Genomic DNA, 16,818 nt, shown 5'->3' on the forward strand with positions numbered 1-16,818 from the left:
AGAGAGATTTGTCCTGACTCTGGGCCAGGCAGGAAAACTCTAGCTACACTCTCTTAGCATGTTCATGCTATGGAGCACATATGGAGGTCAGAGGTCAACTTGCAGGAGTTGGTTTTCCCACCTAATTGGTTTGGGTACTGACTCTTGGTCCTCCAGCTTGGCAGCGATAGCCTTTACCATCTTGCTGGCTCTTAGGAGATATTTTTATGTCTTGGATAATTGTCCTTTTTTCAGATGTGTCTTTTGCAAATATTCAGTATATGGTCTGCCTTCTTGTTCTCTTGATATCACGTTTTAAAAATCAGAAGTTATTTTTAATTTATTTTTAACATAAAAACATAATTTTGTTTTTGTTTCCTATTCCAAAGAATCCATGTAAATGCCCGTATGTATATTTTCATAACCCCTAAAGCCAGTCTCAATGTAAGTCAGACCGTTCATCTATTGCCATGCTTATGATCTTAAATGAGATGGGAGTGAGAGACCTGATTCCAAATTCCAAGTTCACTGCTGAGTGACTTGGGTGACCTTTAGGCTTCCTGACCTTTCTTTTCCAAACAGAGACCATGCAGTCTTCATTGATAAAAAATGTCCTGCCCTCATCTCCAGGCTGCCGGAACATGTGACAGTGGAGTCCAGTGTAGTGCAGAGATCAGCGAGAACCTCGGGAATGTTGGCTTGGGGTAGCGATGTTTGTTTTTAATTTTAAAATAGCTAATTGACAAATAGCTTCATATTTCAGGTACAATGCTATGACTTGATGTATCTTCACTGTGTAATAATTTACACTGAGAATTACTGACTACACCCATCACCATCCACACTTATCATTCAATGGGTATCAGAACACAAGTTTTAGAGTTTAATCAAGTTCAGTTTACTGATTATTTCATGGATTATGATTTTTTTTATTGTATCTAAAAGTCAATGTCACATACAAGGCCATCTAGATTTTTGTTATCTTTCAAGACTTTTATAGTTTTTCATATCACATGTAAGTCTATAATCCATTTTTGTGAGTGTGAAGGGTAGAATCTATGTTACACACACACACACACACACACACACCTGTCCAGTCATTCCTGCATTGTTTATTAAAACACCATCTTTGCTCCATTCCTTTGCTCACTGTGAGTTTTCGTCTCTATCTCTTGACCTGCTTGTCTATTCCTTTCCAACACCACACTGCTCCAGAGTGCAGTTTCATTACACCTTCAGAGGTCAGGTAGTGCCAGCCGCCCCCCCCCCTCCACACACACACACACACACACACACACACACACACACACACACACACTTTTCCTTCAGTATTTCATTGACTCGCTGGGGCTTTCCTTGCCATATAAACTTTAAAATTAGTTTCCTGATATCAGGGAATAACCAGCTGGGACTGTGATTGTGATGCTATTCACTATGTATATCAAGGTAACAGGGCTGTTCTGACGACAAGCTCCGACCTTCTTATCCATGGACATGGACTATCTAATCACAACAGTTCTTTGACTTCTTCACCAATATTTTATCATTTGCCTAAATATTTAATTTGTAGTTAAGAGACTAAGGTTTTAAAGCCAGATTTTAATGAAATTTTTACATATTTGTATTAGTTACTTCTCTCATTGCTACAACCAAATACCTGAGAAGTCAACTTAAGAGGAAGGGTTAGTTTGGCCTACAGTTAAGGAGGCACAATCCATCATAATGGGGAAGGTACAATGACATGTGGTGATACTGTGTTCTCCATATGTTGTGCACCCTAATAAACTTATCTGGGGTCAGAGGACAGAATGGCCATTAGATAGACACAGAGGCCAGAAAATGGTGGCACACACGCCTTTAATCCTATCACTTGGGAGGCAGAGATCCATCCCGATCTCTGTGAGTTCACAGCCACACTGGAAACAGCCAGGCATGGTGACACACACCTTTAATCCCAGGAAATGATGTCAGGAAACAGAAAGGTATATAAGGCATGAGGACCAGGAACTAGAGCTGGTTAAGCTTTTAGGCTTTTAGCAGCAGTTCAGCTGAGATCCATTCAGATGAGGACTCAGGCTTCCAGTTTGAGGAAACAGGATCGGCTGAGAAGTTGGAGAGGTGAGGTTAGCTGTGGCTTGTTCTGTCTCTGATCTTTCAGAATTTACCCCTATAGCTGGCATTGAGGTCTTATTAATAAGACCATTTAAGATTTGTGTTACAATGACAGAAGCAGCTTGTGGCTGTGGTAGCAAGAACTTGTTCACATCTTAGCAGACCAGGAGGTGGGGGGTGGGGGTTAGGGGTAGGGAGGAGGGATGCAGGCCCTCATCTGGCTTTATTCAATCTGAACCCCCAACTGATGGGACAGTACCACCCACTTCAGGATGGATCATTTCTCTTCAGCTAATCCTCTCTGGAAACACCTTCACAGACATACCCAGAGGCTTGTGATACTAAATCTCATCAGTTGACTATATTTCTGTGACAAGGGCTAAGATGGTTTCCTGTGGGGCATTTACCCACCAACCCCACAGCTCCCCAGAGTTTCCCTGAGTGTGAACAGCAGGAAATATTAGATAGAAGGAGTTATATTGCAGGGATAAACAGATAGAAAATAAAGGATAACCTTGAGAGGGCCTGGAACCTTTTCCTACGGGCCCTGTCTCTGCCCCAGGGTATTTATAGAAATGCCAAGGGGTGGCGCAAAAGACCTCCTCCCCCAGCACAGCCAAGTGCAGACCATTTCAGACACCTGCACCCAGGCCCGTGGCCCCAATCATCCTCTATGCGGACCTGCTGGGTAAAGCCACAAGGAACCCGAAAACGGGCTCCCACAGTTTCCCAGTGACTTGGGTAAAAACAATCCTTCCAGGACAAATTGAAGAAGGCAAAGAGAAACCTGGGCATTCTTATATCTATTTTTCCTAAGTATAAGTGATTAACATTTTAGTTGACAGCTGTGATCTCAGTGCCCATTTACTGGTACAGCATAATTGATGGGATGATTGGCAATACAGGTAAAGTGGTGGATGACAGCAAATCTTGGCTCAAATTTAGGTTTTCAGCTGGAGCACAGTGCTTATCTCTCCATGGTGAGTGAGCTGACAAAATGAGTCTTGTGAGGTTTGTGGTCACCTTGCTACCTCTTTACAGCTGAACCAAAACTGATATAGATCCACCTGAGACATGGTTCCTGAACTGTGCTTTAGCTAGGGGGTGGAGTAGGGGCAGGGATGGGATAGCCCTTTCAAACCACCACCACCCTCATGTGGGATACTCACTGTCATCACACTCGGGCACATAATACACTAAATCAAAGGGACATATCAGCCCCTTAGCTCTGCTACCACCTCTGTGTGAGTGTTGAAACGTCACAAAAACTTCTAGTCACTGATTGCTTCTTATTTGATGAAAATATTAACTACCAGGAATGAGGTAAAAATTAATTCCTAGAACTGGAACCCTATCAATAAAAAAAATTTATCCAGTCCCCAAGGTGTGTGGATTACACATTTTTTCCAAGTACTTACAGGAATTATAGAAGAAGTAGAAGTAATTATTTTGCACACGAGAGAATTAATCCCAGTGACAGCTGGTAAGCGTACTAACAAATACACCAACTGCAGCTGCCACCAAGGACTCCCACGTTCCTCTACTCATCCTCCATACCCAGATCTAGATGTTCTGAGGTAGGTGCTCTGAGGGAGTCAAGGGGAAAACCTATGCTTTAGGGTGGTGTCCCAGCTGCATTTCTGTTGCTGTGATGAAGTAACCCAGGAGCTAAAGATACAGCTCAGCAGTCAAGAGCACATACTGCTCTTGCAGAGGACCAGGGTTCAGTTCTTAGCACCTGTGTTGGGCAGCTCACAACAACCTGTATCTAAAGCTTGAGGGGGAAGTAATGTTTTCTTCTGGCAACCGCAGACACCTGCAGACAAATGCACACACCTGCACAGATATACATGCACACATAATTAAAAATAAAAACTTTAAAATACCTTGACAAAAAGCAACTCATAAGGGAAAGGATTTACTTTAGCTCACAATTCAAGTTTATAGTCCATCATAGTGGACAAGTTAAAGAGCTGGAACTTAAAACATCAATCCACAGTCAGGAGCAGAGAGAAAAGGATGCAGGCATGCTTAGTGCTCACCTAGCTTTTCCACTCTTAATACAGTCCAGGACCCAAACCCAGGGAATGGTACCGCCCACTTTCAGGTTTGGTCTTCCCACAGGCATGTCCACAGCTCATCCTGACTAGACAATGCCTCTCTGAGGCTTCTCCCTTCCCAGGTTATTCTATGTTATGTCAAGTTGAAAGTTTAAAACTAACCATCACAGATGGGTTCACTACTGAGAGCTTAATTACTTTAGAAAGTTGTTTTAGAATAATTTCATGCTAGTATGCAAAATTAGTTTATGCTAAAAAAAGAACTTTTATAATAAATGATAATCTAGTATAACCACACGTTAATTATCACCATAATTGTCACTTTTGTTCAATATATGTCCCTCCAGGAAAAGCACAGACATATGTAAAGAAATAATGGTTTAAATGTATAGGCTTAGGAGACTAAGGAGTTAATAAGACAAAAGTAACAGCAATACATATCCTGTTTACACTTCTGAATCTGAAGTTCCTGACAACAGCCGGCTCCTAGCACCTGCAGCAGAAGAAATTACATTAGATCATAGACTACACTAAGAAAAGGGGAAAGTAGCTAAGCAACACCTTCAAGTTTCAAAGAAGAAAATGTTTAAAATAAAAGCCCTAAATTTAGCTATCAAATGTATATTCATCAGCACTGCTAAAAATGTCTTCATAACTGATTTGCAGGATCTAATAAAGTAAAAAAATAATAATAATAAAATCATCTGGCTCTGGGCACATCACACAGCTCAATGCCAGAAGGTCAGAGATCTTTTCTTCCACTGGGGATCATCCTCCTGCTTGCATGCCTGACTGGACTGCTACACTAATCCTTTCTATCAGAGGTCTCTTTTCTCCTTCATACCAGCTCAATATTCTGGATGGTGCTTAAGTGGGTGTGTCCCTGGGTGGTGACCATGATGATTTGTATTTCATACTTCAATTAAAAAGGAAACAAAGCTTTATTTGAGGCTTACTTTCACAAATTATTTCCATAAATGTGTGGTGTAACAAAGTCTCAATGTCTTTTGAATCTGGAAAGATGCGTATCCACATCTTCAGAGAAAGGTGTCCTACTTGGTCCTCCATCTTTGTGTGTTTCCTGTTTGCTTGTGTGCTACTCACTACTCCTGCTCACACCTCCACCTCTCTATGTGGTGCTGAGGGTGGAACCCAGGGGCCTCAGGCCAATGCTCCACAACTGGGCTGCACCTTCAGTTCCTACTATTTAGTTTTCCCTGTGAAACTTTAAGTTCTTTACATGCCATGGCCTTGGTAATTTTACACCCATATAGAGCAGACAATGGTATTCAGAAATCAGGTCACAAAGGAAATTTTTTAAGGCAGCCCTGGTTTGAAATGATTAACAATTTCTGTGACATACATAATTTGCGATTTGGAAGTTCCATGGCTCAATATGGTTCATGCTAACACTATTTAACAACTGGCTCTCCCAAACGGACCAAAAAGAAACACAAACAAAACAAAACAACTCTAGTCACACAAGCAATGTGCATGGTAGACTAATACCAGCTTAGGGCTGTATCTTCACTAATGCTCGTTCACTTACAGCACAGAGCACCTCCAGTTATAGGAGCTGACAGTTTTCTGTGTGGAATCCATGACTGGTGAAAATCGTTCCATGTGTATCCCTGTGGAGCTGAAGCTAAATAAGCCACCTGGCCGAGTTATGTAGGACCAGGCACTTACTGCACTGACAACAGGTGATTTTCCACTTTTCAGGAAATGTACTGGAGTCAAGACATTCCGCCACAAGTGCAGACTCAATGTAATGGGTGTTCAATAACCCACAGTAAACTACAGGATGGGCTTTCGGGATGGTTAGGGATAGATGAGCTGGCAGCATTACCATCACAGGGAATTGTGGGTATGAACATTCTCTTTCTGCTACTGTATAAACATGTCCCTGCTAAAAACTGTTCTGTGGCATACATAATGTCTACATAGACCAGTTTTGCTCTTGAAAGTATAAATACAAATAAGCAACTGACATTTTTAATGCTATTGTGTTTAGGGCACTGCTTTTTTTCTTATTAGGATGTTCATTATTTCAGCATGGATTTACCAGAAATTAAAAAGTCAGAATAAAAATGAGGCCAGGCAGCGGTGGCCCACACCTTTAATCCCAGCACTGGGGAGGCAGGGCCAGGCGGATCTCTGTGAGTTCGAGGCCAGCCTGGACTACCAAGTGAGTTCCAGGAAAAGGCGCAAAGCTACACAGAGAAACCCTGTCTTAAAACAAAACAAACAAAAAATAAGACAAAACAAAAAGAATAAAAATGAAAGGTAATAGATCTAAATAAGGTAGGGAAAAATGTAAAAGCATTTATTTTACTGAAATTAAAAACCTAGGCTCGGGCTGGAGAGATGGCTCAGAGGTTAAGAGCACTGGCTGCTCTTCCAGAGGTCCTGAGTTCAATTCCCAGCACCCACATGGTGGCTCACAACCATCTGTAATGAGATCTGGTGCCCTCTTCTGGCATGCAGGAATACATGCAAACAGAATACTGTAAACATAATAAATAAATCTTTAAAAAAATCCAACCAAACAAACCTACGCTCTTCTATAGCTTCAGATGGGATGTAAGGCAGAGGAAAGGAAGACTCAGAGTCTCTGGCCAACCAACAAGATTTCAAAATTTCTAGGGCTAAGGACATCAAAATGAAGTTAAAGGTTAGCCCTCCTAGTCTCTTCCTCATTCTCCTGGCAACAGTCATCTGAACTTGAAATGAGACAATCAATTTTGTGGCTTCCTTCTCAGGAAAATTGAACCATAAGCATCAGGATTAGAACTGGGATAAACTCGGGTACTATGGATTGCATTTTAAATGCTCCCATCAAAGGACCATGAGCTAAATAAAGCCTGATCATTAGCCTGCTGTTCTGAAGGATGGTGCAACTAGGAGGTGGACCCTTAGGAAGATGGAACTTTGGGAGGTAGACCTTGGGAAGGTGGACCCTTAAGGAGGTCCGGCTTTAGAGAAGTGGGCCCTTGGGGGAGGTGGAGCCTTAAGGAGGCAGAACTCTGGGAGGTGGAGCCTAGATGTAGGTGGGGCTTTGTTGGAGGAAGTGTTTCACTATGGGAGTAGGCTTTGAGGTCTTATATATTCTCAAGCTATGCAGTATGGCACAGTTCACTTCCTTTTGCCTGTGGATCAAGATGTAGACCTCTCAGCTCCTCCTCCAGCACCATGTCTGTCCATATGCCGCTATGCTTCCTTCCCACCATGATAATGGACTAAACCTCTGAAATTGAAAGCCAGCTCCAATTAATTGTTTTCCTTTATAAGAGTTGCTATGGTCATGGTATCTCTTCATAAGCAATAGAAATCCTAACTAAGACACGGTCCAAGGACTCACAGATGTCATGGTGTTCAGAATGGAGCTGCAGGGTTTCAACACTGCTGCTTAGGCTCAAGTTTAGTCAAGAACAGCTCCTTTATCAGCAGCAAAGTAAAGCCAAAGCAGGTATTCCCAGAGTTAGGGAAGGTCATCAAATCCCATAGGCCTGGGCACAGCTCCATCAGTTTCTACACAAAACCTAGCATTAGATGATGGTGTGATTTTTGTTAGTTTTCACTATATAACCGTCACACTTTACAAGAGCAAGCTTGAGGTCCACAGAGACAAGTGTGCATGCTTGCCAGCCCAACTACTTGAAAGTGCCACAGGAGTTGGAGCCTCACTTTGCAGTTTTGTTACTGAACTCAACACCACTAGACTGTAACTGTGTGGACAGTAGAAGCCCTGACAGTCAGGCTGGCCTAAATAGTGAAGGACACAACCTTCAAGGTGGAGATGGTCAGTTTCTGAAGACACATTACAAGCTGCTGGTCACCAAGAGTTTCTATAAAAGTATTTTTTATAGGTTCCTGTGGTAGATTGAATGTAACTGGCCTCCATAAGCTCATAGAGGAGTAGCACTATTAGTAGGTGTGTCCTTGTTGGAGGAAGTGAGTCACTGTGGAGGCGGGCTTTGAGGTCTCATATGTTCAAGCCATGCCTAGTGTCTCACTTCACTTCTTGTTGCCTACAGATAAAGATGTAGAATTCTCAGCTCATTTGCCAACACCATGTCTTCCTGCATACCACCATGTCCCACCATGATGCTAATGGACAGAACCTCTGAACTGTAAGCCACCCAATTAAATGTTTTTCCTTGATAAGAGTTGCTGTGGTCATGGTGTCTCTTCACAGCAATAGAAACCCTAACTAAGACAGTTCCCATCTTCTTAGAACGTTTTATGAACTGTATCAGACACAATGAGAACCATTAAATGCTTACTATATGTTCAGGGGTTATGGATGGTTCCTCCTGCCTTTCAACCACAGAAGATACTAACATCTTTGAAACGCTTTCACTGTCATCAGAAGAGTATTTAGTAATATCAATTAAAAAGCTGTAACCATGTGCCAGCAAGATGGCTCAGTGGGTAATAGTGCCTAGCAACTTGAAAATCAATTCCAGCAAACTGTCCTCCGACTTCTACATGCCCATCATGGCATGTGCACCCCCACACAAACATGTGCTCACAAAATGCAAGTGTTTCTAAAAAGCTGTAGCCATTATAGAATGTTGAGAACATTATGGAGAGAGGCCCAGATGAGGAGAAAGGCTGCGGTGAGAGAGGAGCATCAGAGTTTAAGTGTCCCCCCACATTTCTCACCCCGGGGGCTCAACCCCAGTAGTGGTGTCAGAAGGTGAGGCTAATGGAAAATGAGTGGGCCACAGAGACACTACCATTATGGATTAATTAATGCCTTCATCTCAGGAGTCAGTTTTGGGGTTGTGGGTTTCTCATGAGAGAGGAGTGAAGCCCCTTTCTTGTCCTCCTCACCCTCTGCCAGGAGGTGAAGCAGCAGCAAGGCCCTCACCACAGACACATACTCATGGCATTCCTCACAGCCTCCAGCACCAGGAGAGATGCATTTGTTACAAATGACCAGTGCTCTTCTACAGCAGCAAACAAGGTCTAAGATGGAGAGTGACGAATGGAACCCAAATTAAAGGGTGGTACACTAGCATAGGCTTCATGAAGGCCAGAGTCCTATTACCCAGCCTCAACAGCAGCGCAAGGACACACTAACCATGAGTGAGGACATGGGCATGAACAGCACACCACAAAAGCAGGAAAATAGGTAATAAAAAAGTTGATATTTACATTATCCACTTCTCTTCAAAAAAAAAAAAAATAAGGAAAGGGGATGGCAAGAACATTTCTGCTCAAACCTCAGTTCACATACCTGCTATTTGTTAGATCTTTGGGAACGAGAAAAGTGTCACTTACGTATGATCTTATTATAATATGGTTTGAAGACTCAACCAATTAGCTTACATCAGGCGACTGAGCAGCCCAAGGCATCAGTACCACCCAGGTGTGGCTGAACTAAGTGAGCTGACTGCATATTCTCAGGATCCTTTTTTATGGGGGGTGAGGTGGGTAGGGGAGGGTAATGGGAATTGAACCTAAGGATGGATGTAGACAAAGCCCACTGAGCTACAGCCCTAACTGTACATAGCTTGTCAAGACCACAAAGAGCTAGGCTTCTTCATATCACTTTCTCCTGAGCCGAGGGACCTGCCCTAGCCAAGGAAAACATCCCTTATGCAACACCAGGATGCCTCTATTTGTTTAAACACAGTGAGTGTCATGGTTCTGAATTGTGTTTTTAAAACACAACCTTGGGCTTGCTTGCTAGCTGCTGACTTCTAGTTGCCTGTACTGAGCTTTGCCACCGGTCTTTATCAGTTTCATACATTTGCTTATGTCCCTTGACCAAAAACCAACCAACCAGCCAACCAACCAAGCAAAACATTAAAATTATTCCGTGTGTGAGGGAATGCTTTAAGGTTTACAAAAAGATTGTTTTAAAATGTGTGTGTGTGTGTTCACTTGCCTATATGTGTCTCATACACATCGTGGTGCTCTGAGGCTAGAAGAGGGTGTTGGTGCCCGGGACAGGAGTTACAGCAGTTGTGGGGCCCTACATGGGTGCTGGACAACAAACCCGCCCTCCTCTACAAAGACAATAACCACTGAACCATCTCTCCGGCCTCCCTCCCCTTTAAATTTATTTATTTTAAAGATAGGGTCTCACTGTGTAGCTCTGGCTGGCCTGGAACTCCCTAGGTAGATCAGGCTAGCCCTCAACATTCAACCCAGAGATAGGTCTGCTTGACTCTCAAGCGCTGTTATGAAGGGCATGTACCAACATGCCTGACTAATGGGAATATTTTCATGAGCCATTCATCATTTCAGAATGGATTCTAGGAAGTTTCTGTTTCCCTCCCTCCCTCTCTCAGTTCTCTAGAGACCAAGGGGGTGGGGGTGGGGGTGTCCAATTCTAAGTACCCGCACATAGGCTCTCAGCCTTCCCATGTGTCTGGAGTCTGGGTGGGTGAAGTGCAGGTTAGGGTCGGAGCAGTGCTCACTTAGACTGAAGGGTCCAGTGAGCTGCCCTCTCCCGGTGGCCACCACACAGCACGCCCACCTCTGGGTGCCGCAGACGCAGGCTCTCTCCGGCTGGAGTTTCGCTGCAGGCCCTTGGCTGAGGACTGCTTGCCTCGTGGCGCCCGGGACAGTCCATCCAGGCGGAATGACGCCTTAATGGTCATTATGCAGATGAATGACTACCTAAACTCGCGGAGGCCCTCAGCGTCGGGCTGACCTTCCTTCTTAGCGACCCAGACTCCCCGAGATAGGCAGGCGGCGCATGCGTAGCTGGGAGGCCAGGCTGCGCGGAAGTAAAGCGGGCGGTGGCGTGGCCGCGCCCTCCAAGCGTCCTAGTGGGTGGACGACGCATGCGCGGGCGGCGCGGACTTAAGGGCGGCCGCGGCCCGGGGCCGCCCAGTCGGCCCGTCAGCCGGCTTCGAGGTGTGTCCCTGCGCTTGCGCGGCGGCGGTGCTGAGCGCGATGGCGGCGGAGGAGGAGGTGGACTCGGCGGCGGACACCGGTGGAGGGTGAGGATCACCCGGAAAGAGGGACGACGTGTTTGGGGGCGCCCCAAGGAGGAGTGACGCTCTGGCGATGCCGGCGGCCAGCTGAGGGAAGACGCGGGGCGGACAGGCCGCGGGGCCACTGGGAGAGCGGCCGGTGAGGCGCCCGGCGGGGCGACCCCGTCAGCGTCACCGCCCGCTTAGAGCGGGGCTGAGATCGGAACTCCGCGCCGGGACCCAGCGACCTCGCCTGGACGCGGGGAGTGGGGCGTCACCAGGGTGGGGAGTGGGCATGTGGACTTCCGGGACCCTCCTGGGGAGGTTGACAGTCAGCTGTGCGGGAGAGTCCCTCGGTGGCCGGCTGCGCTGGCGTCACAGCTCCCTGGTCCCCGGTGCGCTCCTGTGACCAGGCGTTCTGGCTTTCCTAGACAAGTCGGCCCGAGTCTTCTTGGCAGCAAAGTTTGTGGAAGTTGAAGGGCAGATGCCTAACAGGAAGCCCTTAAGTTTTTTTGTTTTGTTTTTTTTGAAACTGTGTGTGTAGCTCTGGCTGGCCTGGAAATCAATGTAGAACAGGCTAGCTTCAGATCTGCAGAGCTCCAATGCTTTTGCCTCAGCTGCTCAGGGGTAGAATCAGGTGTGAGGCACCACATCCAGCTTTTTGATGGACTCGTTTGAAGTTATTCTTGTCTGTCTTTGACATATGACATGCTCTTGTGAGTAGAATACTAACTGTTGGAAAGATTAAATTACCATGAACTAAGTTATTGCATTGATTCTCAGAAGGCTGCTCTTTTGTATGGAAAGTACTATACAGCTCTCCCTTATATTTTGACAGTTCCTCTTCAGATATTTGGAGACATTTGCATAGGAAAGATAGCTTATGATACTACGAAAGCAAATATTTTGGAAAGATGCTAGGGAAGGAATATTTTGAAATATTTGAAACCACATTCTCCTGGTTTTGCTTTTTGGGTTGTTGCCGAGCTTCCTAGTTACATTGGTATGAAATGCAGAGTGTCGCAGGGTACAACCAGGAACTGGCAGTTTGTGTTCCTATCACATTTGTCAAGACATTTTTGGGCTCTGAGACTACTCATTTGTGGACCTTTTTGGTCTTGATGGTGTGAGGCTCCAGAGTCCAGAGCACAACAATGAGAGTGAGTTATGGCTTGGGTGGTGTCTGGAGGTCACGGAGGGCAAGACCAGCCACAGACAGTGGTAGCCCTCCCTAGTATATTCTTGGCAGGACATTTGAGCAGTCTACTTGGAGATGGTCTTCTGAACTGTACCAAGCCAGCACAGAGAAGGCTGAGTTCCTGTTGGGTGTTCCCCCAGTATGGTCGTAATCCTAATGTCTACCCTGTGTGCTAGATCTGACTACTCCCATTTTCATTTGGAACTACCTCTAACAAGTAACAAGCTAATTGGAACCTACCTCTTCAGGTGTCCGCATTTAGTTTTAAGGCAGTTCCCTCATATTTCTGCTGCTTCTTGATTGGATTGGGACCCCTGGGATATTTGCCTTCTGTTCTGAGTCAAGTTCTTCAAGGCATTTGGGCTTAGGCAGTGCCATATGATCTGAGGTCCTAAGAGGCTTCACATGTTGAAATTTAATCCTCATTGTGAGGAATTAGCAAGTGGAACTTTAATCTGATGATAGTCCATAGAGGCAAGGCTTTGGGGAGTGAATAGGATGGGATAGTCAGTAGAATGGAGTACTGGTGATTGAATCTTTGTGGTTTTATGAAAGAAGAGGACAGATCAGTGTATGTACCAACCGTATGTTCTCAGCTCCCTGTGTCTTGCCTTGTGCTACCCTGGGATTTTACCAGGAAAAGTCCGACATTAGAACTATGACCAAAACACCTCATTTCTTTGTAACTTCTTAGTACATATGGGGAGATGACATTAATAAAGTAAGCAGTTATAAAGCAGTCCTCTCACAGCTATGTAAGTCTTGTCTTTCCTCTTGTGGAGACAAGTGTACCCGGAAGCTTTCAAAATCCAGTCTTTTTCAGTTGCAAAACAGTTGAGAAAGCCAAATATAATAAAAATAGGACAAATTTCTGCGACTGGCTGGCATAACGTCCCAGAGAATTAAGTGCTGACTGGGTTAGGGGAAAGCTATCACAGAACTCCACTACTTCAGAATAGACTATCAGATAGGTGGCCTGCAGGGCATGCTGGAGTTGGTGTGTCCTGGCAGACCATCGCTGAATTTTCAGGAGTTTTATAGCACCAGCATCCTGAAAACAGCCACTGTGGGAGAATTTACACCATGGAAGTCATCAGATGCTATTAAATGAGACAGAATTTCTCCCTTGCTGCCTCAGTTGACTTGCCAGCATCCTGCTGAGTTTATGTTAAAGACTGTGGATAGTCCTGTGCTTTGGAGATTCAATCATGAGCTTCTTTATCTTACTTCCTAAAGAACTACTAAGATCTGTACATTCCTTCCTGCTGCTATTGCTCTGTAATCTTTACCCCATGACTTCTTTAAAATCATGAAATTGCAGTGTCAGTACTTATCTGACTTGGGTCAGACACACACACACACACCCCACACTGACCTCAGGACCTCATGTGAGCACTGTACCACTGAGCTACATTCCCCCCCACCTTGAATCCTTTTCAGTATTCAGTATTATAGTGAAACTCTTATTAGACAGCTAACTCTTATGACATTTTGTTTATTCTCTTAACTGAGACCAGCAGTTACTTTTATTAGGCTCTATTCTTTTAACTATTTTCTAAATACAATAATTCCCTAAGTGTAGATGTAACCGTCTTGTTAAATAAGAAACAATTGCAGAGTTAAAAGCCCAAGAGGTCAGAGCAATAGCTGAGAGCTGAAAACCTTACCTTTCACTGCTGCTCTGTCTTTCCTCTCCCCAAGAGCCCTGCTTCCTGTGTCCTGTCTTTAAATAGACTTTCTGTTTTGCCTTCTCATTGGTTGTAAACCCAGCCACATGACCTCCTCATCACTGCCTATCTGTACAGACCTCCAGGTCTTCTATGGTTGGTATTGAGATTAAAGGTGTGTGTCTCCATACTGGCTGTATCCTTGAACACACAGAGATCTGCCTAGCTCTGCCTCCCAAGTGCTGGGATTAAAGGCGTGTATTAATACCGCCCAGCTTCTGCTATGGCTTGCTCCGACCCCAAAGCAACTTTATTAATATACAAATAAAATCACATTTCAGTACAAATAAAATATCACTATATTTCCCCTTTTCTATTTTAATAAAAAGAAAAAAGGAAAAAAGTTATTACTAATATAAGAAAAACTATATACAAAAGTACAATAACTATAAGCAATAAATACATAAACAATGTCTAGTCCATTTGTATTTGACAAATTCAGAGAAAATAATTCCATTATATATATTAACAATGTCCAGTCCAGTAATATTTGATAAACTCAGACAAAAAAATTTCGTTACTTATCCTATTTAGAATAAGTAGTTCCTTTTTAAAAGTTGATTAAGTAGTCTACCTTTTGTCATTTTTATATCTTTCCCGTTTTCTTTTTAGTGTAGATTCAATGATCTACCCATTTATCCTATTATTTCTTTGTCTTTTTTCTCAGGGTAGATTCAGTGATCTACCTCATATATATATTCTCCTTTTTTCTTTTTTTTTTTTTAAACAAAAATTCTGAATCTAATCTCCTTGTTCAGCTTTTTTCCTGACCATTAACAATTAACAACTTGTAACCAACCATTGTAAACAATGACAATATCCAAAACTCATTAAACGACCAAAAACCTCCTCCCATCCCAGCTCTTGGGAATGTGGGTCTCGTTTTCCTAAAATTACTTCCTGCTTTCTAGGGGCGAAGACATCTTTAGGGGATCCTGAAAAGAAAATTTTTGGGTAAATTGTCACATCCTGTATCATTTGTCCAGTCACTGCATAATGAGAAAGTGCAGGGCTTGTCACAAGTCCTTGTTCAAGTAGTCCGTCAGGCTGAATCATCTTAGCCAGTCATCTCGAAATTGTCCTGAGTAGTTTGTAGTCCAAAGTCAATCTCTCTGTGGTGTTAATCAGCTTAATGGCTTTACCATAGTCCTTGTGAAATCATCTTTGCGGGGTCCCATCATCCTTTTGAAGATTTTAAAGTCACCGTTAGGTGTGGTCATGGTTCCCTTTAGTTTTTGTTGTTGTTGTTGTTTTTGGTTTTTGGTTTTTTGTTTTGTTTTGTTTTTGTGCCTCCTCTGTGGTTTGGAGCAATCACAGTCTGATAAATGTCTGTCTTTCGGAACCATGAATGTTCTTCCCTAGAAGAGAATATCTTCACAGCAATTTCTCCCCACCATTTGTCATGCCAAACTTTTCCAAACTGACCTTTGCTGATGCTTTCTTGTAACATGATGGTCCTGGCAATTCTTCTCTGAACAAGCAGCAGTAAACCCTTTGTCCCAGGTAGTAGCATCATTGCAGTCACCAACACGATGAGAAGCAGCCTGCAACTTGGAGCAGCAGTCACTGCCTCTATGGTACCATTGCCACCGTTTGTCCCTGGCGGGCCCTAGCTTCTCCTTAGCAAGCCTCCTAGGCCGGCCTCAAACTTAGGATCCTCCTGCCTCTCCCTCCTTCAGTAAATCCTACCGGCATGTGCCACCACAACGGGCCGAGTGTGGCTCGGGCCTGAGCTGGGGCTTGCAAGGCCACAGGCAAGAGGCTTTTTCGTGAATTTGTACCACGAACATTGGGCGCCAAATGTAGATGTAACCGTCTTGTTAAATAAGAAACACAGAGCCAATTGCAGAGTTAAAAGCCCAAGAGGTCAGAGCAATAGCTGAGAGCTGAAAACCTTACCTTTCACTGCTGCTCTGTCTTTCCTCTCCCCAAGAGGCCTACTTCCTGTGTTCTGTCTTTAAATAGACTTTCTGTTCTGCCTTCTCATTGGTTGTAAACCCAGCCACATGACCTCCTCATCACTGCCTGTATGTACAGACGTCCAGGTCTTCTATGGTTGGTATTGAGATTAAAGGTGTGTGTCTCCATGCTGGCTGTATCCTTGAACACACAGAGTTCCTCCTAGCTCTGTCTCCCAAGTGCTGGGATTAAAGGCGTGTATTAACACCGCCCAGCTTCTGTTATGGCTTGCTCTGACCCCAAGGCAACTTTATTAATATACAAATAAAATCACATTTCAGTACAAATAAAATATCACTATACCTAAGAATTTATTATTTTCTTTTTCTTTTTTATTTATGCATAGTTCTTGAGCTATCTTGTGTTTGAAGGACTGAAATTGCATTCTCTTCTGTACTGTAGTATACCATTTTTGTTTGCCAGCTGTTTGTATCTATTTTTTTAAGTTTAACATGTCTTGACCATAGCCTTATTTGTGTCTCCTTCCTTTAAATGGTGTAAAGTACACAGCTCTTCCCCTACTCTATTTTTTTGAAGGCAGTTTTGTTCTTCTGGTTGTCTGCACTCTTATAACTGGCCTCTAAGTATCAAATCTGTTCCCTTTATTGTCTTTGGATAACAAGTCCCCACAGGGTCTAACAACCTGCCCGTTATTGTCCCACTGTTACCTGGGAGCCACTTAGTTCAAAATTTTCATGTTATTTCCTTGAATTTTTGCAAGCTTGGTAACATACATCAAACCTAGCTCCTTTCATTAGTGCCTTTTCTACTTCCAAGAGGAACTCTCTTCACACACAGTGGCTCTGTTATAGTTACGGTATATCCTGAGCCTGACTGTGAAGCCCTTG

General features: G+C 43.9%; 1 protein-coding gene and 1 long non-coding RNA gene across 8 annotated transcripts in view; one reads left to right on the plus strand and one right to left on the minus strand.

The window, feature by feature from the left end:
• LOC118587171 overlaps positions 1 to 11,017 on the minus strand; it is a 39,512-nt gene extending 28,495 nt beyond the window's left edge. For 2 of the 6 annotated variants that reach the window (XR_004945436.1, XR_004945438.1), the window contains exon 1: positions 10,645 to 11,012. This is a non-coding gene — a long non-coding RNA (uncharacterized LOC118587171). Of the gene's footprint in view, positions 1 to 10,644 lie in introns of all 6 variants that reach the window. The other 4 variants (XR_004945434.1, XR_004945435.1, XR_004945433.1 and 1 more) reach the window with 4 other exon arrangements.
• Positions 10,902 to 16,818, plus strand: part of Abhd5 (abhydrolase domain containing 5, lysophosphatidic acid acyltransferase) — a 33,323-nt gene continuing 27,406 nt past the window's right edge. The window contains exon 1 of one of the 2 annotated variants that reach the window (XM_036192912.1): positions 10,902 to 11,113. In XM_036192912.1, coding sequence (XP_036048805.1) covers positions 11,067 to 11,113 — 47 coding nt within the window. In that variant the 5' untranslated portion in view covers positions 10,902 to 11,066. The other variant, XM_036192913.1, reaches the window with a different exon arrangement.

This window comes from Onychomys torridus, chromosome 7, assembly GCF_903995425.1.
Source record: "Onychomys torridus chromosome 7, mOncTor1.1, whole genome shotgun sequence".
Classification (NCBI taxonomy): Eukaryota; Metazoa; Chordata; class Mammalia; order Rodentia; family Cricetidae; genus Onychomys; species Onychomys torridus.